The sequence below is a fragment of the Gracilinanus agilis genome, chromosome 1 (assembly GCF_016433145.1).
Source record: "Gracilinanus agilis isolate LMUSP501 chromosome 1, AgileGrace, whole genome shotgun sequence".
In the NCBI taxonomy this organism is placed as follows: domain Eukaryota; kingdom Metazoa; phylum Chordata; class Mammalia; order Didelphimorphia; family Didelphidae; genus Gracilinanus; species Gracilinanus agilis.
In genome coordinates, this window is record NC_058130.1 from 64934807 (window position 1) to 64961905 (window position 27099).

The following is a 27099-nucleotide window of genomic DNA, read 5'->3' on the forward strand; positions in this document are numbered from 1 at the left end:
ATCTATCTATCTATCTGTCTGTCTGTCTGTCTGTCTGTCTGTCTGTCTGTCTGTCTATCTATCTACTCTTTCAAATGTTCTCAGGCAGCTGGCAAGCAGGGAAGGGGGAAATGAGGACCAGTTCTTGCTTCATGTGGTTAGTGAGTGTGTCTCCCTGCTTAGTAAGCTAAAAGGACAAAGATGAAATGCTTCCTCATGAGAAAGCTGGGCCAAGCTGTCTTGGGCATCTCACCTCCTGATCACCGAGGTCAAGCACCTTCACGTCTTGACCCATGTTCCCCAGCTGCTCTGTCAGGGTAACAATCTGCTCTCCCAGTTCCCCCAGGGCACTGGTGTGTTCATCACTGCCAAAGTGGCCAAAGTAGGACATGAGCTTCTTGGCTGTTTTGTCATCACATCTGCATCAAGGGAGAAAGCAAAACAGTAATGGGAACCTTCCAATGGGTTCTTCCTTGGCGTCCTGGTTTGGGTCCCTGCCTTTGTTTTGAGGGAGTTAACAGAAGTTTCTACTGAGGTCACTGTCTCCCATCTCTTTCCCTATGTCCGCCACTCCACCTAAACCCTGCCTGTGTATAAGGCACTGTGGGTTATGGATTGAATGGTAGACTTTAGAAAGTTACACAATCCTTCTGATTCTACATCTACGATCCCATGAATCCTCCTTTCCCCTACCCAGAAATCACTCCCTTGGGACAAAGAATAGAAAGAAAAGAAAAGGGAAATACAACATAGCATTTTAACAAAATCAACTAATCTATCTATCTATCAACTAACTAATCTATCTATCTAGGTCTGGTAGTATATGCAATATTCCATACCCATGGTCTCCTGCCTTTGCAAAGAAAGAATAGTGGTCCTACTAAGCTTTATGATGTAGTTTCATGAGAGTCTGTGATCCAAAGACTCCATCACTGTGTTGTGGTAGGTGGAGCAACAGATTGGAGTCAGGAAGACCTTGCCCTGACGCTTATTAACTGTGTGACCTTGGGTACCTCACTTTATCCCTCTGACCCTTGGTTTTCTCTTCTGTAAAATGGGGACAATAATATTGGTTGCTTTTGGGGTCCTTCTGAGCTGAGGGTCAGTTCTCTGGTGATAAGTCTCTCTGACCTTAGCTAGGCTGGTCCTGGGATGCCCAATACCAGGCTCCAGATCATAACTGGATCTGTTTCTAAATCCTTCTGTTTGATAGTTTTCACACAATACCTTCCCGAGCATGGAGGTAACTCATAGAGAGGTAGATAGAGAGCTAGCCTTGGAATGAATTGAGACCTGAGTTTGAATCTTGCCTCCTATGGTAAGTGAAACAATAGACTTGTGGTCAGGAAGATCTAGGTTAAATCTTGCCACTGAGGGGCAGCTAGGTGGCTCAGTGGCTAGAGAGCCAGACCTGGAGATGAGAGTCCTGGGTTCTAATGTGGCCTCAGATACTTCCTAGCATTTAACCCCCACTGCCTAGCCCTTATTGCTCTTCTATCTTGGAACCAATACTTATACTTAGTATTGATTCTAAGACACAAGATAAAGTGTTTTTTTAAACCTTGTCACTGATACTTGCTGTGTGACCTTAGATAAGTCCCTTAACTTAATTGTTCCCCATTTTCCTCACCAGTAAAATGAAGATAATAATTGTATCTACTTCACATGGTTGTTGTAAGGCTCAAAAGAGAAAGTATGGAAAATGCTTTTAAAACTTTAAAGTGCTACATGACTGCTATTATTATGTAACATAATTATAACCTATAATTATATATCATAGAGCAATAATATGTATAATGTACATTATATGATATAAAATGATTATATAATCAATATCATTATTAGAATGTAAATTGTATTTATTATCTGAATAATCCAAATAATAATAACAATGAACATTTATGTAGCACTTTAAAGTTTGCAAAGTGACTTTCCTACATTCCATCATTCATTCGGTCCTTATTAACATCTCTGCAATATAGGAAGAATAGGTGTTAACTCTCTATTTTCAAATGAGGAAAACGAGGCTCAGGTGGTACAAGCTAGGCAGCAGATCTGGGATGTGAATCTAGACCTTCTGACTCCCAATCTGGGGCTCTTCCTAGTACATCATGCAGAAGGATAGTGTAGACACCCAAAGATATGAGCATAGATTAGACAAATGTTTGTAGAGGGCTTTGAGATCCTTCAGAAGAACTACTATTTGAACTGAGTCTGAAGCATTCTGATTGGTGCTGGCAGGTCTTTTGACCTCATTTGATAGCTTAGCCCCCATCATCACAGGGCACTGTGCACCTGGCTCCTGCTTGTTAGCCTCAGAAATGGGCACGGTCTATTCCTGCTTAGAGAAGCCAGTAAGCCAGTATGCTTGGCTCACTGATCCCTGCCCCTACCAGCCAGTTTAACTGGCTTGGCCTCTAAGAGTTGTAGTAGTACAGCAGAGAAGCAGGTAACATTGGGAGTTGGCCGTTGGTCGTTTCCTTCTCTGTATCTGCCTCCTGCTTCCCAACACCAAGAAGCTCCGAGTTCCCACGCTTACTTCTGGCTTCTCCAAAACCCCAGAGGAGTCTCAGCCAGGCCAGTCTCTCCCCTTCCAACTGCTCACAATACCTCTGTCCCAGCCTCGTTAGTGTCTCCAGAACTCCCATCCTTTGGAGCAGATTAGAAAAGGAAATGGATAAGAAATAAAAGTCCTGTACCATGCTAAAAATGTGGCTGCTGTGGACTCTGTTCTTGTGGTTTCTCCCATTTCATTCATTCAGTTTATCAAGCAAACATCTACCCTGTGCAAAGAGCACTGAGCAAGGTGTTCACTGGGGAGATGCCACGTTTGGGGAGGATGCTGTCCTTGCCCTAACTACTCTCTGTTTCTATGGACCGTCTTGGTGTTTGGAAGGGAAAGCATTCATCTTGTCCTGGGGTGATGCATCTTCCAAGACTCCCTGAGAGGAAAGGAAATGCACTTCTGATCCTGGGCTCCTCCTATCACCAGGACCACTAATTTCTGTAAAGAACTAGGGTCCCTTCCCACTCAACTCAACGATGGATATTTAAGTACCTATCATGTCCAAGGCATTAGAGCTCATAGGATTATAGAATCATAGATGAGGTGTTTGAAGGACCTCAGAGGCCATTGAGATCAGCCTTTCTCATTTTACAGATAAGGAAATTGAGGCTCGGGTAGGTTAGATGATTTGGGATTTGAACCTCCATTCTGGGACTCTAGAACCAGAGTTCTTTCCACCCCTCTGTGGATATGGACACAATAACAGAAACTATGGAGTCAGGGGCAAAGATGACATTGTCTGATTCCACAATTCTAAGGGAGACGTACCCATTCCCACAGCTAGAAATGCGGGCCAGTAGCTTCTTCACTTCCGCCACCTGGGTCTGCTGCTCCCCCGTCCACTTTTCCTCCTCTTCATCTGAAGCTGCCTGACCCTCCACAGAGCGAAACAGCTGCTCATCTCCTGCAGGGAGAAAGAAGCCAAGGCTGGACTTTATTACACAGCCCAGGTCACTGTAGCCCTTCCCAGGGGAGGAAAGACAAGTGGTGGCACTGCTCTATTTGCTGGCTAGAAGGAATCATATATTATTACAGGGAGAAACAGCAAGGCAAAGCGCAAGTAATTTGCAGAAATGAGGATCTGTCGAGCTCTGGAACGTGGCCGAGAGTCGTCTTCTTAGTAGCTAGAAGATTATTGGCAATAAGAGGCAGGTGACGTCCACCTCTCCAGTGAAGTGGTTTATATGCTATCATCAAGACATGTGATCGGTAAAGGAATTGGGCTTGTGGGTCACGTATCAATAACGTGGGATAGAGGATGGACAGTCTGGGAGCTGCCCTGGTCCACCCATGGGGCATCCATGGAATGTTTAATGCCCAAGAGAAGGGGATCTCCAAAGCATGGGGAAGGTCCTCTGTCCAATATTCAAGGGAGGACAAGAGTGAGAATAGAATAGGTAAGGGCTGTGATTTGCACTACTCAAGGGCATATCTATATTAGGGCAATCATGGATACATTGAAGTCTTTTTTTTTTTTTTGGTGGGAAATTTTACCCTTTGCCATTGTATCAATTTTATTTTATTTTATTTTTTTAGAATCAATACTGTATATTGGTTTCAAGGCAGAGGAGTGGTAAGGGCCAGGCAACTTGGCTTAAGTGACTTGCCCAGGGTCACACAGCTAGGAAATGTCTGAGGTTAGATTTGAACCCAGGACTTGCTGACTCCAGGTCTGGCATTCTATCCACTGAGCTACCCAGCTGCCCCTCATTGAAGTTTAGAAGAACTAATAGTAGAAGTATCACTAAGGGTGTTTCAGACTCTGGGACCACCTCCTGGACAAATACTAATTTCATTCTTGGGGACATAAATCCCAGGGATATCCCTCATAAGATATGACTTTTTGTTTTCTGGCTCCCTTAGTATTTTCTTGTGATTGGATATTTGGGGGACCTCTATGGGCATTTGGCCCAAATTCTCTGGCTGAATGTGATAGGCAGTGCTACACAAATTATGAGCCTTTTTTTGGATGGGAAGGTGGCACTTCTGTGGGCATGGTGCTGAGGTCGCTTCAAAGGGGACAGATGTGTACTGAGTCAATGTGTACTCTTGATGGCTCTTTTGTGGCCAGCTGTAGCAATTCACTTCCTACTGAATGTGCCCTAGTGGGTAGGAGATCTCCCAAGAAAGGAGAACAAAGATTACTTGCTAGCAAAGGCTGGCAGCCTTACCAGTCCCCTTTCAGTCTTGCTAAATGAAGCTTCTAGGGTGATTTGCATAGACCAGGCATATGATAGGAGCCAAACAGGATTTCCTTCCACTAAGTGAAATAGTAGACAGACCTCAGTTAAAAAGATAGACAAAGTGGGCAGCTAGGTGGTTCAGTGGATCAAGAGCCAGGCTTAGAGATGGGAGGTCTTGGGTTCAAGTTTGACCTTAGACACTGCCTAACTGTGTAACCTTGGGCAAGTCACTTACCCTTCTATTACCTAGCCCTCACCACTCTTCTGCCTTAGAACCAATACATAGCCCAATGGTTTCTCTGGCTGGTTGGCTCTGTCTTTGGAGTAGCAATTGTAAATCTGGGAAGATCCAACAGGTGGCAACAGTGGAGACCCAGCAGAGGGTCCCATCTACAGAAACAGTGGCAGATGGCGAGGCAGTAGGAAGAAAGACAATGAGAGACCCCAGCAGTTTTGTGGCAACAAAGAAAACAGCTTGGAGCCTAATGATCCATATCCCTAGACCAAGAGATGCCATTGGAGGCTCTTTAGGGGAGGAAGGGAAGAGAGAAGAATCCAATAGGGAGGGAGCCCTAGGATCCTGAGTTGTCCCAGCTACATGCATGAACTCTCCGTATCTGTTCTCTAGGCAGATGCTCTCCTCTTACTATGGAGAGGACAGTCTGCAGGAGAGTGTAACCATGTGTTTAAGACAACAATCATTCTAATATTCCTAAGAATGATAAAAATACTCAACAATAATAATACTAATATTCACTTATAATGGTACAATCCGTCACCCCCCCCCCCCGCCCCCATCCCTTACCTTCTGTCTTAGAATCAATACTGTGTATCAGTTCCAAGGCAGAAGAGTGGTAAGGGTAGGCAATGGGAGTTAGGTGACTTGCCCAGGGTCACACAGCTGGGAAGTTTCTGAGCCCAGATTTGAACCCAAGATTTCCCATCTCTAAACCTGGCTCTCAATCCACTGAGCTACCTTGTTGCCTCCAACTCTTCACATTTTACAAAGAGCTTTTTGTATTTTACATAGGAGGAAACTAGAGTCAGGCTATCTTGCCTAAGATCATATAGCTTGTAAGTGTCAGAGCAGAGATTCAAATTCAGGCTGACTCCACGTTCAAGCATTCTTATGGCTATAGGTAGGAGGGAGAGGAGAATAAGAGAGAGAAGGGGATGTCAGAAGCTGAAGACCAGGAAAAAAGTGGTCCTTGGCATGTCAGTGGAACTCATCAAGGTGGCTTGTCCCTAACCAAGAGCAAGGTACAGAGAAATTAGAAGAAAAATTAAGACTCTTTTTTTTTTTAGAAATCTGAGAAGGGAACAGATTGGACTTGGACAGATGTATGATGAAGGAAAGCAAGCATCAAATTTGAAATCATAAAGCTCTGTGTTCTCAGTTGGTCTCAGACACTTACTAGCTGTGTGACTCTGGGCAAGTCACTTTACCCCTTTGCCTCAGTTTCCTCATCTTCTAAATAAAGAGGCAGCCTCAATGGGCTCTAAGGTCCCTTCCAATTCCAGATTTAATATCCTAAATCCTACAATCAGTAAAATGTATCCTTCATGCTGAACTTTGTTTCTACTTTCTGTTTCCAGAATCATAAATCTCAAGAGTTGAGATGGACTCCTAGAGGTCATCAAGACTGATCTTTCACATCCCCACCAAGTCATCTTCATCAGGTTTCAATGTCTGTTTGGTTACTTCTAGTCAAAGGAAACTCACCATATCACGTTGTTAGAAAACGTTCCCTCCACTGAGCTGAAATCACCTCCTTGGAACTTATGGGGCTTTAGAGAACAACTGTGTTCTCTTCTCCTCTTAAGATGAATGTTCTGTATTGTGTGCCCTGCTAAGATCCTCATTTTGAGGGGATGTAAGGGGGACAATCTCTTCTCCAGAGACTTAGTGATTTGGGAAAGACAAAGCCGAAGGAGAGGAGGGGCAGGCGGAAGAAGGACTATATTTGTAGCGGTATCCTGGATAGCTCCAACCAACTCAGAAGAGCCAATTTTGCTAAATATACCAGCTGATCATTTATATCTTGGAAATTGGCAAATACGATTCAGGGCTTGATTTATCATTTTGTTGATTGTCTAGACTTATGAAATTAATGGAGAAAATGCTAATAATTCAGATTAAGGTAAAAGTTCATCTTGAATACATTCTCCTTTCTTCATCAGAGCTGATTGTTAGACATTTACTAGGGGGCAGGTAGGTGGCTCAATAGATAGAGAGCCAGGCTTGGACATGAGTGGTCCTGGGTTCAAATCTAACCTCAGACACTTTCTAGCTGTGTGACTCTGGACAAGTCACTTAACCCCCATTGCCTAGCCCTTACTGCTCTTCTGCCTCGGAACAAATACACAGTATTGATCCCAAGACGGACATGAAGGATTTAAAAAATGAAACAGTTACCAGCATATCATTATTCCTGAGGCTGTAGTTACACGGAGACAAGCCTGTAGATGGTGGCTGTGAAGACTCTCAGGATGGCTCATCAGTCTACATCTTTGTGAGATGGTTGACCAAGCTTGGGAGTGCCATCTATGGCCATAGTCCAGAGCAGAGTCAGCCACATAAAACCAAACCCATCACCTTGTCCTCCTTAGCCTCATTCTCTAAGCCACTGATCTCAAAGCCACAGCTCCCACAAATCTAACCTTCATCAGCATATCTGCCGCTTATACTGTCTTCTGAAGCTCCTGCCCCCTCAGGAGGAGAGATTCCATCTGGCTGCTCAGGAGAGGAAGCTCTTCCAGTTTCTGACTCACCATCTTCTGGTGGCGTTGTCTGATCATTCAGTGGGGCAGGTAGCTTCCTGATTTCTGACCTGTGAAGTAAAGATATAGTGAGAGGAAGAAATCAATTTTGCCAGACTCAGGTAGGGGGAGCTCAGATTTCACATCATACCTGAAGAGAAATGCAAATTGTAGAAGAAAGGGGAACAAAATTGATATTCTACCATCCGTCCTTTCCCAACTCCCTCATGGGATGCCATTCGTTGGGCTCTGGATGGCCACACAGTTGGGGGTTCCTTCGGTCAGTTATTGCTATTTCTTGTGCCAGGGACTGTGCAATCTGGAGGCATTGTCTAGCTCCCAAACACTCTTTTATTTTCATGAATATGTGAACATGCAATCAAGCCAGAGGTTTTATTCAACACATTATGACTGCCTGAGTTTCTCTGGGGATTAACTGATTTGTAAGTACAAAATGAGGAGGCTGCACTGGTTTGAGCTGTGAATTTCCTTCCAGCTCTTAGTAACATTCTATATTCTTTCTTCTCTTTTTATATTTTAAAGTCTCTTCCAGCTCTAACATTCATAATTATAAGCTTTTATATCCATCCTTCTCTCTTTATATTCCCCTTGCTAACACTCTAGTTCAGAATCTCACGGTCTATTGCCTAGATTATTAAAATTGTCTTTTTAAAAAGAAATTTGCTTTTCTTTTGTTTCATATCATCTACATTTCCCATTGTGTTACTTCTATTCCCTGCTTCCCTGAGAATCATTCTTATATTTAAAAAAAACTGTAAAACTGACTAAAATATATTTTTTTAAGTCTGATGATATAGTCATTGTTCTATACTCAAGATGGGAAGAAAAACAAAGAATCAGGGGAAGATGTCTTCTCCTATTTCTCCTTTGAGGAGAAGTTTGGCCATCATAATTTTGCAGCTTTCATTTGGAATGGTTTTATCATTGTGGTTGTTCTTTTAATTGACATTGTTGTGGTCATTATGTATCTTATTTGTCTGCTTTAAACTTACTTCGTTCTGTACAAGTTCATCTAAATCTTTCCATACTTGTCATGATCATCTTTTTATAGCATTAAAATATTCCATTACATTAATGTATCACAATTTGTTTGTTCATTTCCCCAACTGACAGTCATTTACTTTCTTAATGATTCTTTGCTACTGCAAAAAAATGTTACTCTAAATATTTTGGTATGATATGGTGGTTTTTTTTTTTTGCTTTGTTTTTTTTTTTTTGTTTGTTTGTTTTTTTACCTTCTTGGGGTTTACACCTATTAGTAGAATCTCTAGGTCAAAGGGCATGGGCATGTTAGCCACCTTCTTTGGATCATTTTAAATTGCTTTCCAGAATGGTTAGACCATTTTACACTCTTACAACAAACCCTTCTAATATTGACTCTTCCTATCTTTGCCAAATTGTTGGGTATGAGGTGAAATCACAAGGTTTCTTGACTTGTATTTCATTTATATTATTAGTGATTTGGAGTATCCTTTCATGTGGGTGGTAACTGTTTGCAATACAAATTGCAATTTGAGAACAATTTGTTCATTATCTTTTACTTGTTTAACTAGTACAGTGGAAAGAATAGAGGACCTGAGTTCAAATCACATATTTGATGCTTCACTTAACCATCTTGGGCCTCATTTGTAAAATGAGAGGGTTGAACTGGATGGCTTCTGAGGTTATTGGGATCTTATTGGAGAATGGCTGAATATATTATGAAAATTATGGAATAATATTGTGCTACAAGTAATGAAGAAGGGGATGATTTCAGAGAAACCTGTGAAGACTCCTATGAACTGATACAGAGCGAAATGAGAAGAACCAGGAGAACAATTTGTACCGAAATAACAACTATAAAGAAAACAACTTTGGAAAACTTAAGAACTCTGATCAACCAGCCATGATGACAAAGGATCCAGTCCAGGATGGATGAAATATTGTTTCCAACTCTAGTTAGATAGGTGATAGATTCTGTGCAGATTGAGATGTGTATTTTTTGGACGTGGCTGATGTGGCAGTTTCTTTTGTTTGACTTTTTGTGCCCATAACAGGAGTTTTCTTTTTCTTTTGTGGTGGGGAATGATGGATGCTAGAGGAAGACAAAATTGATTTTTTAAAAGTAAAACAAATAAACAAACTCAAAAGACTAGTTTCTGCTAAATTGTGCTCCACCTTTTCCAAAAATTATTGTTATATAGGAAGTTCTTTCCTAAGTAGTTTAGGCTTTGAGCTTTATCAAACACTGGGTTATTGATAACATTTTTTTTTCTGATCCTCCTTTGTCTAATCTGCTCCATAGATCAACTTTTCTATTTTTAAACCAATACCAAATAGTTTTGATGATGATATTACCATGTAATATAGAGAGCTCTGTAATAAAGACAATTAGATCAGGCAGTTAGGGGATAGAACATTAGATTTGGAATCAGAATGATCCATCTTCATGAGTTCAAATTCTGCCTCAAGTGTGACTAGCTGTGTAACCTTGGACAAGTTACTTAACTTTGCCTTGGTTCCTTATCTGTAAAAACGAGCTGAAGAAGGAAATGATAAACCCATACAGCATCTTTGCCATGAAAACCCTCAACAAGGGGTTTTCATGAAGAGTAGGATATGACCGAAATGACTGAACAACTCTATAATATAATTTGAAGTCTGGAAGTACTATTACCATTAGTCTTTCATAATTACCTTTTGGTCCTCTGAGTGACTCTTGTTATTGACTTTAAAAACTGTCTTCAAATGGTCCTCTCCATCACCAGTCTTTCCCCTCAACAATCTATTCTTTCCATAGCTACCAAAGGAATCTTCCTAAAGCATTAAATGATTGCATCACTCCCCTGCTCAGAATTCTTCAGTATGCTCCCCATTTCTTAGGAAATAAAATATAAACTCATTCTAACATACAAAACTTATTCCAACCTAGCTTTCCAGCCTTATTCCATAGTACTTATTCCCTCTCACATACTTTACATTCTAGCCAAATTGAGATACCATTTCACCATCTTATCCTTCCTTGCCTTCTTGCCACCATACATTTTGCATTCTTCTCCTCTACCTACTGACAGCTTTCCCTTCTTCCAAGACACCATTTCCTCCATGAGGTCCTCCCTGATCACTCTCTCTAGAAGTGATCCTTGAACCTGTCTGGATAGTATGACTACTATTGTATGATTTCCAGCAAGTCATTTAATCTCTTTGGACCTCAGTTTCCTCATCTGTAAAATGAGGGGGGTGGGGTTTGCACTTTAAGTTCCATTTCAATGCTAAACCTCTGATCCTATCTACTATATTTTCTAACATGTTATTTTGTGTGTGTGTGTGTGTGTGTGTGTGTGTGTGTGTGTGTGTGTATGTGCCCTGTCGCCCTCCCTCTCTTCTAGGATCTTCATTCTATTAACTAAAGTTCATTTTCCTGTTAGTAATCCCATTTGCACTGTTATATATCTGTGTATATTGTTTTCTTGGTTCTGCTTTCTTTGCTTTCTATCAGTTCATATGAATCTTCCCAAGTTTCTCAGAATTCCTTATATTTATCCTTTCTTCCTGAACATTAATATTCCATTATATTCTTGTGCCATTGGGTTTATTCCCCCCAACCCATTTTCCAATCAGTGGGTACTTGCTTTGTTTATAGTTCTTTGCTCCCAAAGCAAACATGCTATGAATATTTTGGTATATATTGAAACTTTGCTTTCATTTTTTGTCTTCTTTGGGGTAAAATCTAGGAGGGAGATTTCTGGGTGGAAGAATGTGGACAGTTTTGTCACTTTTCTCCAATGATTCTAAATTGGAATCTTTGCACAACCCCTCTCACAATGGATGTTCCCATCTTTGTTGTCTTTGCCAATTTGCATAATGAGAGTTGTCTTCATTGGAATTCCTTTTACTGTCATTGATTTAGAGCGTGTTCTCATGCAGTCCTTTAGAGTCTGTAATTCTTTGAAAAGTGTTTATTCACATCCTTTGACCGCAGATCTATTTGTGAGTGGCTTTCATTCATACAGAATATAATAATGTATATGTATATAATAGATTATATATGTAAATATCATATACATATAATCATGCCAGTTCCTGGAAAGTATTTCTTTAGGTGGTCCTGCTTAAATAAATCCTGCTAAAGGGAATTGCTGAGAATGATTCCGAATCCTTCCCATAGTTCGCCCAGGCTGCTGAAGTCTTAGAAACCAAACTCCACACATGTCTTTGTTAGGCAGCAAAGCAAAGCTGGCTGCCAAGAGGGACTGTTAACTATCCTGGAGAGCTTTTGTTTGACCCAACCCAGCTGCCATCCATTTCTAAAGCCACCAGGCCAAGGGCAGGGTTGTTCTAACAGGCCCAGCAGTGCTGGCAAACAATGGCCCAGAAGAAAACCATTATTCTCCTGGGCCTTTTTGCAAAGCTGTGGGGGTGGAAAACATACTTTGGATTTTTCTGAGAATTAATAATGTGGCTGCAAAGAAATTCAATGAGAGATTTCCCCAATGAGATGCGGTGCTTCCTGATCTTGCCATAATAGCATTATCTTTAAAGGTCAAGGGAAAGCCAGCCATGAGAATGGAGGCTCCCACACCACCATTGGGCTGTCACTCACCTTTGCACAAGAGGGAGCTTCAGATGGTTGGGCTCAAAAGGACCATTCAAGGCTCCGATCATGTGTGGATGCAAAAGGTGACCTTAGGGGGCTTTGGGAAGCTCTTTTTTTTTTTGGGGGGGGGGGAAGGGTGATGTAAATTCAAATAATTTTCTGGTCCATCTCTGCTTCAGACTCACTTTGTGACCTGGGCAAAAGCAGCCTTTAATAGTTTTGTTTTTTTTAAAACCCTCACCTTCCATTTTAGAGTCAATATTGGGTATTGGCTCCAAGGCAAAAGAGTCGTAAGAGCTAGGCAGTGGGGATTAAGTGACTTGCCCAGGGTCACACAGCTAAGACAGTGTGTGAGGTCAGATTTGAACCCAGGACCTCCTGTTTCCAGGCTCTCAGTCCACCAAACCACCTTCCTGTCCCCAACAGAGAATCTTTTAGTACAAAATAGGTGACCTAAAATAAGTAACTGGGAAGGTTGGCAGGTAGTCTGGAATATCAAATCACAGTTTGTCTTAGTCCCAGCTCTGCTCTCTAATAGGTGTTGTGACCCTGGGCATGTTACTTTGATTTTCTGATTCTGTAAAATGAGAAAGTTGGATTTGACACACCCCAAGATTCCTTCCAAATCTAAATGTATGATTCTTATGGGGCTCAAAGAGGTTATAGGACTTGCTTAATGGCAGCAGCTACCTAGTAGCAAAGGCAAAGAGGTGGTATAGAGGATAGAGCGCTGGGCTTGGAGTTAGGAAGACTCTTCCTGAATTAAAATCCTGTGTCAGACACTTCCTGACTGTGTGACCCTGGGCAAGTCACTTCACCCTGTTTGCCTCAGTTTCTCCCTCTGTAAAATAAGCTGGAGAAGGAAATGTTAAACTAGCTGTGTGCCCTTGGGCAAGACACTCTACCCTGTTTGCCTCAGTTTCTCCCTCTATAAAATAATCTGGAAAAGGAAATGGCAAACTAGCTGTGTGCCCTTGGGCAAGTCACTCTACTCAGTTTGTCTCAGTTTCTCCCTCTATAAAATAATCTAGAAAAGGAAATGGCAAACTAGCTGTGTGCCCTTGGGTAAGTCACTTCATCCTGTTTGCCACAGTTTCTCCCACTGTAAAATAAGCTGGAGAAGGAAATGTTAAACTAGCTGTGTGCCCTTGGGCAAGCCACTTAACCCTGTTTGCCTCTGTTTCCTCATCTATAAAGTAAGGGAGGGTTATACTCAATTATCTCTATGGTTTCTTTCAGCTCTAAATTGATATCTATGATTCCTACAGAACCATCCCAGATAAATGGGCCATCCATACTCAAAGGGTTGATGAGGTATTAGGAGGCTGGGCTTGGTAGTGATTCTAGGGGAGTGGGTGGGGGTGTTACTTGGAATTTATTATCTCTTTAGTGCAAAAAATCAAGTACCTTGCAAAGATAGGAGAGTTACATTTACCCAAGTCTGTCTGATCCATTCCCTGAGTAGGAGAGGATGCAATGGAAGGAAGGAATGGAGGTGGATCGCCCTTACCTCCAAGGGCCCTTAAATGACATTTTCTAAGGGAGGGTGGTCTGTGAATGCCCACGTCAGGTCACTCCGCCCCCACGGAGCAGAGACCACAGGGGAGAGAGAGCAGGCTTGGCCTGGGAGATAACGTGGGCTCTGGGGTTGCCCTGGTAGCAGCCAGCCTGCCACTGTGTATTCGGAGACCTTTGTCCCCAGGACAATGTCGAAGGAAGGCAGCTGGAGCAGAAGAGAGCTGCTGGGCGCTCTCCAGGAGCCACGGCTCCCCCTTCTGCTCCCGATCCAGACCCCCAAGCCTGACACCGACCGTTACTAGGTCACGGCAAATAGACCCAAACTTTGAAGATCTTTGATGGGTTTCATGCCAAGCCTATCCACGTGCACAGACATGTCCAGGGATGGGAACGCAAGCACATGTCACTTTTCATAACAATATCTGACATGTACACAAGCCTCGTGCTTCCCAAAACACTTCTTTATTCTTTCTGCTGGTTCCTTTGATCCTCACAATCCTGGAAAGTGGGCAGGGCAGGTATTACTACCCCTATTTTACAGAGAAAGAGTCGGAGGCCTTAAAGGAGTGTCTGTGGCCAGAGCTCAGGACTTGACCATTTCTGGTTCTGTCACAGATTAGCCGTGTGACATCGGACACGTCCCTTCATCTCTCTGGGCTTCGGCTTTCTCAAGTCCAAAATGAAGGGATTGGGCTACATCTCAGGGGTCTCCTAGTTCTAACATTTTATGTTCTAAGGTCTTTCCCAGCTCGTACATTCTTTGCAGTAAGGTCCCTTCCAGTTTTGACATTCTGGGTTCTAAGGTGCCTCTCCATTCCTCCACCTCTGTTCTAAGGCTCCTTCCGGCTCTGACATTCTGTACACTTTTATTTATTTTTAAAATTTTACTTTTATTATCATACAAAGCACACTTCCATATTGGTCACTGTGATAAGGGCACACACACTTACAAAACCCGAACCCCAAACCCAAACCTTAAATACACTAATGTGAAAGATAGACGGTGTGCTTTGCTCCGTATCCATCCAACTCCAACGATGCTTTCTCTGGACGACACTGTGTATTCTAGGCTCCCTTCCAGCTCTGACACTCTGTGTTCTCAGGTCCCTTCTAGGTCTGCCACCCTAAGCTCCCTCCTGAGAAAGTGAAAGGAATGCTGACTCTGATAATTGGTTGGCTTTGCCCAAGCCTCCATCTCTCCAGGAGTTTCTGATACATAACCTAATTCTCTGTGACTATAGCTAAGCTTCTGAACTGAACCCTGCCCTAACTGTACCAACAGGACTTGGACTGAGAATAATTCTAGGAACCTTTCCTGATAAGATGACCATCATCCCACTAGGGGGGCGCCTGAGAGTTCCAGATTAGATAGTGATCAGCCTAGCTCCTTGAGACCCCAAAAGTCAACCCAAGGAGTTGCCCAGAATTTGCTATTACACCCTGACCCTCAAATGGTTTTTTTCTTCTTTCTCATCTTTTTTTTTTTTTAAACCCTTACCTTCCATCTTGGAGTTAATATTCTGTATTGGCTCCAAGGCAGAAGAATGATAAGGGTTAGGCAATGGGGGTCAAGTGACTTGCCCAGGGTCACACAGCTGGGAAGTGTCTGAGGCCAGATTTGAACCCAGGACCTCCCATCTCTAGGCTTGGCTCTCAATCCACTGAGCTACTCAGCTGCCCCTTCTTCCTCATCTTTCAAACAATACAAGCGGACTAATTTCTGTATCTAATGGGCTCTTCTCCTTTCTGAATATATGCTTGTTCTGCTGAGAAAAACAGATTAAAATACCCTCTGCTTCTTCCTCAGTTTCTCGTGCCTCTCTCTCACTCGATTCAACTCCAGGCAGGTGGCGTCAGACACTGGGAAAGACAGCAGACTGACACTCCTGCTCCTAACTTTTATGTTGTTATTTGGTTGTTCAGTCTTATCCGACTCTTCATGACCCCGTGGACCATATTATTCATGGAGTTTCCTTGGCAGAGATTTTGGAGTGGTGTGTCTGATGTTTCCTTCTCCAGTGGATCAAGACAAACATGCGTTAATTGGCTTGCCCAGGGTCACACAGCTAGTGATGTCTGATGCCAGCTATGAACTTGATGCTTCCTGACTCCAAGCCCAGCACTATCCCCTGAGCCAGCCAGATGCCTCCAACACTCTTTGACTCTGCCATGAATCCCCCTAATATCTTGCTTTCATCCTGCCATTTCTGGCTCGCCTGGCACCTCAGGTCCAAACTACTCTTGCTTGTTTTTCAAGATCCTCAGCAACATGGCCCAGCTATCCTTATCTTCTCCTGATCTTCTACCCAGGACCCTCCACTCTAGGGTGGTTTATACATTGTTCCTCTCACTCATTCTTTATCTCTGTGCCTTTGTTCCCACCGCTCCCCCCATCTAACACGAAACATCCATCCTACCTTCCTTTTATCTAAAACCTATTTCTCCTTCAAGGTCAGCCTCTTCAAGGGTGTCCTCTAACTTCTCTCCAGCCCATAAGGATGCTTCCCCTCTCTCTATTCCCTTTGACTGCCTATTGCAAACTGCTAATCAGCTTCTTTCCAGGTCTAAATATCATCATCTCTCTGATCCTGAATCCAGGATAAATATCCCAAACTGCAGACTCGATTGGTTCGAATCCTAGCTATTATTTATTAGTTGTATGATCTTGGACAGTCAGTCAATCAATCACCAAGAATTCATTAAGTACCTACGATGTGGCAAGTGCTGTGCAGAGCCTGAGAAGACCCCCCACTTTCACTGGGGAATTTGAGCTGGGGTCAGAGGTCCTCTCTCCTGCCAGTGGCACAAGGCACAGAGGCAGCCCTGAACGATCTATCACAGCTGCTTTTGGGTGGGTGGGGGCATGACAGAGGGTAGGGGGCAGTTCTGGGCCACACCCTGTTCAGCTGCTGACCAGCTGATGTGTCTGTCAGCTGGAGCAAACAAGGAGGGAGAGCTGGGCTGAGTCTGGGGAAACCTCAAGGCATTTATCAGGATGAGGCTGGAAGCCCAGTTAAAGTCTCACTGGGTTTCTTCTGTGGACTTCTTGGCCAGAGGTGGGAAAAAGGAATTCTAGTACCAAATGAGTCTTTTTTAAGCACCTCCCCTGCACTAGGCTGGAAGGGTGAGCATCTTTAGTAGAAAAAGTAGAAATTAGAAATCTGAGTTCCAGATCTTGGCTTTGATACAAATTTAATAGCTGTGTGACTATTAGGAAGATAATACCTGTCTCTAAGCCTTAGCATCCTCATCTGTAAAATGGGTATAATCATACTTGCACGAATCTACTTTAGAGGGCTTTGTAAACTGTAGAGCATTACAGAATGGAGAGACTTTATTACCCAAACAGCTGTGGCTCATTCTCTGGAACTGATCTCATCAGTGAGGACCTTAGGTGGAGTCATTTTGAGCTGCACCCATGGAACCTGGCCTGAGGCACAGAAGGGAGGATTAGATCCAGGGTCCTTCAGACTGTAGGATAGGGAAGAGGGAATGTGGCCCGTCATAGGGATCAATCATCAGAAGAACCATTCTAATTTTGCTCAGCATCTCCCCATCTAGCCCCAGCGACTTTGGGGAGCAAGTGCTTCTGGGTAGAGGAAGGTGGGGTAAGGCCATGTGGTGGTTACTGCCTTCCAAGAAAGCTGGGCTTTTTAACTCCCACCCATGGAAACCAGCCCATCCCAGCCAGCCAAGGAAACAGGCAAAAAGCAACCCAAACTGGATTCACTGAACACCACCCACCTCCTTCCTTTCTCCATTCTCTCCACTTAACCCAAATGTCTCTATTCCTCTGGCACCTCAAATCTTAAAGCACTTTGGAAATGAAAGCGATTACATACATGTAAGTTGTTATTTTTATAGGACAGTGCCATATAATCAATAGTTACTAAGCACCTACTGTATAGCCAGCCAGGGCAGCCAGGGCAGCTGGGATAGAACACTGGGCTTGGAATCAAGAAGACTCATTTCATCAGTTCAAATCCAGTCTCACATTCAAGTGAATTAATGACTTCAAATCCAGCTATATGACCCTGGACAAGTCACTCAAGCCTGTTTGCCTCAGTTTCCTCATCTGTCTGATGAACTGGGGAAGGAAATGGTGAACCACTCCAGTATCTTTGCCAAGAAAAAACCCCAAATAGGGCCGTAAATATTGGACACAATTAAAATGACTCAACAATTAACACTGTTTAGCCAGCACCGTGCTACGTCTCATGGGAGAGTAAAAAGGAATAAAACTAAGGGAGAAAAGATGAGAAAGCCTGACAATTTGGAGAGAGTGGCCAACAAGGATGGAAAAGTAGGTGGTGAGGCCAGAGGAAATGGCCTCAAAAGCCATGTTGAGGGATGGAATAAAACAACTGGATATAAAGGTGAAAAGTATAGCTGGGCCAGGTTGTTGAGGAGCTTGAAAAAGAAGCAGAGTAGTCTGGACTTATGGTCATGGGCAAACCAGAAGTGGCATGATGAAAGCAAGATATTAGGAGCATTAGTGGCAGAGTCATAGAATGTTGGAAGCAACTACATGGCTTAGAGTGCTGGGCTTGGAATCAAATTTACAACTAAATTAAGGATGAAAATTCAATTCAATAAGTTTTTAATTAAGCACCTACTATGTGCCAGACACAGTGTTTGGTAATGAAGCATAAAAATATGAATAAAATAATCCTTGCCCTGAAGGAATTTACAATCTACTGGGGGAAATACAACAGGTACACAGCTAAATTAATACAAAGTAAATTCAAGAGGGAGAGAGCATCTAACTAGGAGGATGCAGTGGAATCAGGAAGGACATCATGAAGGAAGTGGCACAGAAAAATATGCTTCGAAGGAAGTTAGGCAGAAGTGAGAAGAAAAACTATTCCAAACAATAGGAGATTTTGTCTCTGTAAAGACAGAAGTGGAGATAAAACACTATGTATGTCGAATAACATTCTCTCTAGGACTCCTTCCCTAATTCTCACTAGCATAGACACTAATACTTAGAGGGTAGATAACTTGATTATTTACCTGTAATAGTTTTAGGAACTAACCTGAGGGATCATGAATTTCTAATACACTGGCTCATGAGCCCCCATCTGGTATGCTCCACCATTGATTATCTGCCAGAAAATAGAATTTAGTAAACAGCATGGGAAGAAGTTTTGGTACAAAAACATTCTCTCAAAAGACAAGGGTATACTCTCCAACACAAACATACAGGGTATGTGAGGAAAGTGAAGACATAGAGAATGTGTATTTCCAAAAAGGTAAACTCACAACTTCTGGTGACTGGAAGTCTTTTATTACTAGAAGTCCTATGGCTACCCCCTTTTTTTTTTTTTTCTGGTTCAAGAATCTTAAGCCTTGAAGCGGTCTCCTCTCTAAGATGTCTGTCTTTCTAAATCTGTCTTTGCTGTTTGTCCATAGTGTATCTCTTTTTGCTCTATGTTGGATACAATATCACCTACTAGTTTGGCCTCTTCAGTGACAGAGTCAATGGGAAAGGAGGAATGTAGCCCCAAACTTTGTTATCTTCTGATATAGGCATAAGGGTCTGCCCCCTCCCACCTAGAAACTCTTGAAGTCCCATTGCTTCTCTCCTGAATAGGGCATCTCTACAGGCTAGCAGGTTTGTCTAATTCTTTAGCCAATCACAAATTATTTCTTGTGATGGATCATCTGCTTTTATCCCAACCAAGTACTTTTGGACCTAAGTACTTTTCTCCTCCAAAACTGATCAAGGATTTATTCACACCAAGTTTATAACTTTTATTGATTCAATTAAGAATTTTTATTTATAAGAATAGGGACATGGATAAAAATCCCCCCATTTTTAAGCTACCATGAAAGCATGTAGATGGGAGAAGTGAGGCAAGAAGGATTCTTGGAGGTGGAGCTTGAGTTTGAAAGAAAGCAATGTTTAGATCAGTAATAGGAGTTAGTATCAAGATCAAACAGATATAATTCCTTCATGAAGCAACCCATTGTTTCAGCTGGCACTGGAGGTTTCCCCTTAATTTCATAGGTCTCTGGGCCAAAGAGATATATATAAAAGATGGAACTGAATAACCTTAGAAGGTTACAGTAAATGAAGGAGAAAAGACCATACAAGATATCATGTAATGAAATGTTTTCACAAATATGGAGAAGCCATACATTGCATTCGACACAGGGTTACTAGGATTACTGGGATTTAAATGACTGAATTTAGTTTGGTATGCTGATTGGCAATGACAGTGGGAGAAAATGATGAAAAGATGCTGACACATGGGCTGCTCTGGGGGAAAGTATCTTAGCTCCAGAATCCAGAGGTCTGAGCTGGACTCACTTGAGGGCTACCCAGGAGTTTTGAATGGAGAGGACTAGAAATCACCATGGAGTAGAAACATTTGCTGTTTTCCCCATAAGACTTCAAAAACTGGGAGGCTTGAGAGTGTTTCCCTGCAAAGGCCTTCAGGTTCTGGGAAACAAAGACACCTGATGCATAAACAGGGTTGGAGAGAATAAAAATCAAAGACTAAATTTAATAGGCACAACTGCTAACTGCTGGTGAGCTTACTTTTGTTTTCACTCTAGTAAAAATTCTACTTAATCTATATGTGACTGAGTAGGTCTAAAGGATTGTGATGAAAATAGAAAATAAAAGAGTAGAATCTAGTGGGCTGGAGGCAAAATGATCCACGAGAGATGAATGAATTATTATTTAAACAGCAGTATCCTTATATAAGAGCCCAAATAAATGGGCATAGGTATGAGTACCCCCCAGTATCCTGATTAGTTGTAGAGTAGCTATAGCTAATATCCAGTTCATACACAAGTCAAAACATCACCTCAGGATGCCATTGTTCCCCTTTGAAATGAAGGACAACTGGAAAAAAGGCAGAAACTAGACTCAGACCAATACTTTATGTCATATATCAAAGTAAAGTCAAAATAGCTACACAACTTAGAAATAAAGAGTGATACTCAGCCTAGGGTAGATCAAGAGTTTATATATGCCCAGTTTGGGGTGGGGGAAGCATCTCAATCCTTGAGTACCACTTTATAGCTAACCCAGATAAAGTGCTTCAAGTGGCTATGTCAAGATGCATACTTAGTGTTGTTTCTCCTTCATTTTTTCATCTGAGAATTGCCTCTTCATATCTTTTGTCCATTTTTCAATTAGGAAATTCTTTGTATTTTTATAAGCTTAACTCAGTTCTCTATTGAGAAATGATTGTTAAAGATACTTGCTATAAAATTTTCCTTCAGTTTGTTGTTTCCCTTCTAATCTTTGTTGCATTGGTTTTGTTTGTGCAAAACCTCTGATTTGATATAATCATTCTATTCTACATCTCAAGTAGTGTTCTTTGTGTTTTGTTTGAACACAAATTCTTCTCTTATCCATAGATCCAAAAGGTACATGATTCCATGCTCTCCTAATTTGTTTATGGTATCACTCTATTTCTTTTTTTCTTTGAAAAATTCCAATTAATTAATTAATTAAGAATATTTTCCCATGGTTACATGATTTATGTTCTTTCTCTCCCCATCTCCCACTCTCCTTCCATAGCCAATGAGCAATTCCACTGGGTTTTACCTATTTCTGAATTATTAGTATTTGCATTAGGGTGATTGTTTAGAGTCTATATCCCCAATTATATCTGTATTGACCCATGTGATCAAGCAGTTCTTTTTTTTTTCTGTGTTTCTACTCCCACAGTTCTTTCTCTGGATGTGAATATTATTCTTTCTCATAAGTCCCTCTGCATTGTCCTGGATCACTGCATTGCTGCTAGTAGAGAAGTCCATTACATTAGATTGTGCCACAGTTTATCAGTCTTTGTATATAAGGTTCTCCTGGTTCTGCTCCTTTCGCTCTGCATCAATTCCTGGAGGTCTTTCACATGGAATTCCTCCAGTTCATTATTCCTTTCAGCACAACAGTATTCCGTCACCAACAGATACCACAATTTGTTCAGCCATTCCCCAATTGAAAATTCCTCATTTTCCAATTTTTTTGTACCACAAAGAGTATGGCTATAAATATTTTTGTACAAGTATTTTCCCTTATTATCTCTTTGGGGTACGAACCCAGCAGTTTGGCTGGATCAAAGGGCAGGCAGTCTTTTATTGCTCTTTGGGCATAGTTCCAAATTGCCATCTAGAATGGTTGGATCAATTTAAACTCCACCAGCAATGCATTAATGTCCCAGTTTTGCCACATCCTCTCCAACATTTATTACTTTCCTTTGCTGTCATTTCAGCCAATCTGCTAAGGATATTGCTCTATTTCTAAATCACTATCCATATTGACTCTACCTTGACATATGGCAAAAGGTATTGGTCTATGAATAGTTAGTTACTGCTGTACTATTTTCCAGTCCTCCATTTTGAAGACAACCAAAGGCATCATGAGTTGATGTTTTAACTTGTGCATGAATTGGATATGAGTGAAGCAGAGTTGCATGAAGTCATCCACCTTACTCTCTCTTCCAGAGAAGTCCAGTGGCAAGAGAAAAGTCAAAACAGCCAGATAACACCTTGTTATCTTCATGATGTCTGATGAAGCTCTAAGGTTCCACAGTGCCTGCTCCAGCCACCTTCGAGGTAGTTGGAACTAATTAATTATTCTTATCCACCCATTTTAGCAGGGGAAGTCTTTACATGGTTGGGGTAGACATCCCTATAAATCACTGATGACAGGTTTGAGGTTACCTTGACCTGGGAGCTGGTTTTACCAGGGAATAGCCACTGCTCGTGCTACAGCTTCTTGATGCCACAGTTGGGAGCTGGGTGACAGATGGACATCAAAGGTGGATGAGCAGCCCTGAAAAAGGCTCTACGATCCCTCACACACGCTAGTCCTCCTGAATACCCAGATACCACATGGCTAGAGTTATTAATCGATGTAATACTGTCCTAGCTTGGAAGCCAAAGTTTCTTAGGCAACATACATGATCTACTCAGAGTTCAAGGAACAGATGTGTTCTTCTGATCAGGTTGCAAAGCCCAATAGTGGAATAATAAAGGTTTGTATTTCACAGAGAACTAGTACAGTCTGCCACAGTTAATGACAGTCAGCCAGTTGGGGATTGGGCTAAATGATCCTTAAGGTCATCTTCTCTAACCTTCTATGATGCTGTCACCCAAGTCCACTCTCCTTACTTGGTTCAGATGTCTGATAAGATTCCCCTAAGATGGTGTTTTCCGGAGGGCCAGACAAGCCCGACGATGATCAGATGTCAAAATGTTTGGTTTTTTGGAAGTGGCCAGGGGTGGGGTCTTGAATGTGTCTGTGTTAAAAGTTACTTTGCTTTCCTGGGAAGTGGGAGTAATTCTATGTCCTAATCTTCACCTCCTTCAACCCCATCCTTCACTGCCTCTTGTGAGGGAGATCACTCGGAAACGATGGCCCCTTTTTTTACAAATTCTTCTCTGACATCATAAAAGAAGTAGCTGCCAAAGGCTGTTTATGCTGGGCCCTCTGGCAATTCCACCATTCCAACATTGAAGTCAACTAGTTGAGCCTGTGTGGGGAACTATGAATTATCCTGACCATGGTGAAGTATCAGCTTTTTTTTTTTTTTTAAGTTTTTTTTAAACCCTTAACTTCTGTGTATTGGCTCTTGGTGGAAGAGTGGTAAGGGTAGGCAATGGGGGTCAAGTGACTTGCCCAGGGTCACACAGCTGGGAAGTGTCTGAGGCCAGATTTGAACCCAGGACCTCCCGTCTCTAGGCCTGGCTCTCAATCCACTGAGCTACCCAGCTGCCCCCCCAAAGTTAGAGTTTAAGAGAGTTAAGAACCAAAGAAAGCTAAGAACCAAAGAAAGAATCCTAAGGAAAAGGAGGTTCTGGTGAGATGATAGAGTACCTTGAATGCCAACCTCAAAACTCTGGAATATCTAGACTGAAGTCTAGATAATGTAGAAGATGTATTTTTCAGCTAACATGTTAAGGGGAATCTGAACTAGAGAGTGGTAAATGGCAGAGCCTTGATGTCTCTCCTCTCTTAATTCATAATCTAACTTCCTAATAGATGACCCAAGTTCTCAAGTTCCTGGGGATCTCTCCAGCTGGCCACATCTGCATTTCCCCAGAATCGAGGTCAGCAAACCCCACCCTGGAGACAGAGGCCAGGGTTCCCGTGCCTGGTGCCTGGCCCTAACTCATCCTTGATGCTCTCCAGTAACAGTTTACATCAGCTGTCCACTGCCAAATTCTGTTCCTTCCTTCACATCAGCTCTTCGGAAATCAGGTTTTCCAATCCGCCCCCATTGCCAGGAGCCCACATTGGACAGATGGCTCATCTCTTCCCTTGGCTACTGTTGTTTCCTCTGTTGTCACCTCCCCACCCTTCAGTTCACGTTGCTCCATACCAACAGGCCTGACTTTCTCCCTGCCTCATGCATATGAGATGGGCCTTCCATGTTCTCTTCTTAGTATCCTGCAAACTTGATGGGTCACATTCATTTTTTGCTTTTAGTTTTTTTAAACTCTTATTTTCTATCTTAGGATCAATACTGTGTATCAGTTCCAAGGCAGAAGAGTGGTAAGGACTGGGCAATGGGAGTTGTGACTTTTTGCTTAAGGTTATACAGCTAGGAAGTATCTGGGGCCACATTTTAACCCAGTAACTCCTGTGTATAGCCCTGGCTCTCAAACCACTGAGCCACCTGTCTACTTTCTGCCCTCCCCCCCATGCTTTGTTTTCATTGCCTCATATTCAATTAATTTTGGCCAACATTTATTATGCATTTACCACATGTGCAAGAGAAAGATGGTATGGACCAGGCAGCAAAAAAGGAGTGTGGGGAGGAAGAAGGAGGAGGAGGAGGAAAAGGAGGATGAAGAGGAGAAGAAGCAGAAGAAGAAGCAGAAGAAGAAGCAGAAGAAGAAGAAGCAGAAGAAGCAGAAGCAGAAGAAGAAGAAGAAGCAGAAGAAGAAGCAGAAGCAGAAGAAGCAGAAGCAGCAGCAGAAGCAGAAGCAGAAGAAGAAGAAGAAGAAGAAGAAGAAGAAGAAGAAGAAGAAGAAGAAGAAGAAGAAGNGGACGAGGAGGACGAGGAGGACGAGGAGGACGAGGAGGACGAGGAGGACGAGGAGGAGGAGAGGGACGAGGGGGAGCAAACAAAATAAAATCAATAAAACTGAGCAAAAACTAACTTCTGGCTTCTGGCCTCAACGCAGCTCATTCAAATAAAGCTTGCTAACCAGAACAATCATAATGAGGATATTGAAAATGGTGATGACAAGGATAACAAGAGGTAGCCTTTTTATAGGTCTCCATAGTTTGTTAAGTTCTTTTCAGACATTAATCTCTTTTTATTCTTACAACAGTCCAGTGTGAGTAACTACGGATTTTATTGTCCCCATTTATAGTTTATAAAATTGAGGTTTGGAGGAAATAAGAAGAGGTTTGCCCAGGATGACACAGTTAGTAAACATCAGGTGAGATATCTACTCACTTTCCTCCTGACTCCCACACAGGGCACCTCCACCATGATGCATGGGGCTTCTTTTGTTTCCAAGTTTGTGGCTTACAACATTTAAAGAAATTATAATTTTAGACTTAGTGAGAGCTCTTGATGAAGACAGTAAGTAGACAAGTCACTTAAATAGTTTACTTGCTGAAAAGAGTGTTGGGCCTGGAATAAGGAGGCTTGGATTCAAAGTACTTATTAGCTATGTGACCCTGGGCAAGTTTCTTCATGTCTTGAGAGCCTCAGTTTCCTTTGGGACAATCTGTACTTCTCCTACCTCAAAACTTTGTCATGAAGTGTTCTGAATACTTGAATGAACTTTACAGATGTCATCATCATCATCATCATTATCATCTCCTTCCCTCCTCCCTACCCTCCCTCCTCCTCTTCATCCTCCTCCTCCTTCTCCTCTTCCTCTTCTTTCTCCTCCTATTTCCTTTTCTTCTTATTCTTTCTCTTCTACTTCTTGCTTTATCTTTTCCCTTCCTTTTCTTCTCATTTTATGTAATGGGTATAACTACAAATAATAATTTCTTATAATTAATATTCTCATAATATTATTCCTATCCAAACTAGATAGATGACTTCAGTAGTATAGTACAGCACTTTGAAGTTTGCTAGGCTCTGTACATATATTATCTCAATGGATCATTAAAAGTCTTGTTAGGTAGGGGCCATTATGATCTTCATTTTGTAGCTGAGGACCCTGAGGCACAGAAAAGTTAGTTCATTTGCCCAAGGTCACACAGCTGAGTAAGTGCTGGAGGTCATATTTGAACAGAGGTCTCCCTTCCTTCCAGTGCTCCATCTGCTTGGATGGCTGGCCTCCACCTGAGGATCAGAGAGGGGACCTGCCTGGTCGAGACTCACCACACCAGATCAGAAACAGGTCTCCTAATTTGAATCCAGTGGCCTTCCCATTGTGCCCCACAGCTTTTTAATTTTTATTTTTTAAAGCCTTATTTCTGTCTTAGAATCAATACAAGTATTAGTTCTAAGGCAGAAGAGCAGGATCATACAGCTGAGACGTGTCTGAGACCAGCTTCTCCCAGCCTTTTAATGGGTATTATTAGATAGCTGTTGGACATAAGTGGAGACATGGTTGGTATCTTCAACTAATGCTCTCATCCTCTCCTGGAAAAGATGGGAAAGGGCCAGTCCTGTTTATCTCTGATTTCAATCCTTTGTCCAGCTCCAATGTACACTTTGATATGAATGATAACGTTCCGGAAAGTGTATGATTGGTGGCACCAGGCCTCTTGGAGCTGTTGGGAAGACCCAGGGCAGCAGCAAAGCATGAGAGAGTCTGGCCTTTGGGCTTCTCTTCCTACTCCGTGCTGAACCCCAGTCTGAATGCAGACAAGGGAGAGCGGTGCATGACTGGGCAGCCGGTGGCTCCGGGGGGACATCTGTCTCACAGCTCTGCATCCTCCAGATATCTAGGCAGGGAAGGGAGCTTTGAGCCAGCCCAGCCGGAGGCAGGCGCTGGGAGGGAGACACAGTCTTGCAAGTTCACACACAACCATTTCCTCCAGTTGCCAGAGAGTTCCTGAATGAAGTCTCACAGGAAGCAAGAGGAATTTGCGTGAAAACAATAGAACAACACAAGGAAGAAGAATCCTGAAGAGACTAGTGAGAGGAAAGCCTAAATTCAGCTTTTCTCTTCAGAGTAGCAGATCACAAGTTACTCTGAGGGTTCTACAGGTCCAAGAAGACCACCTGGTTATAATTAATGTTATTTTTTCCAAATAAATGTTTTGAGGGCAGCTAGGTAGCCCAGTGGCTTGAGAGCTGGACCTAAAGACGGGAGGTTCTGGGTTCAAATGTGACCTCAGATACTTTCTGTGTGACCCTTGGCAAGTCACTTAACCCTCATGGCCTAGATCTTACCACTCTTTTGTCTTGGAACCAAGATGGAAGGTGCAAGTTAAAAAAAATTGTTTTTTGATTCCCTTTGTTTTCACATCCTAGTCATTTCCATCTTTCCCTTCCCCCAAACTAGTGACTCTTCTCCAGGAGCACAGATAAAGATCATCTCACAACGACATTATA

At 42.4% G+C, this 27099-nt stretch overlaps 1 protein-coding gene across 1 annotated transcript in view; it reads right to left on the reverse strand.

Annotated features, from left to right (window-relative positions):
- EFCC1 (EF-hand and coiled-coil domain containing 1) overlaps nt 1-27099 on the reverse strand; it is a 97117-nt gene that overhangs the window by 14798 nt on the left and 55220 nt on the right. The window contains exons 3-5 of the mRNA XM_044676243.1: nt 7390-7559; nt 3314-3449; nt 206-398 (exon numbers count right to left, since the gene is read on the reverse strand). Of these exons, the coding sequence (XP_044532178.1) occupies nt 206-398; nt 3314-3449; nt 7390-7559 (499 nt within the window). The remainder of the gene's footprint in view (nt 1-205; nt 399-3313; nt 3450-7389; nt 7560-27099) is intronic.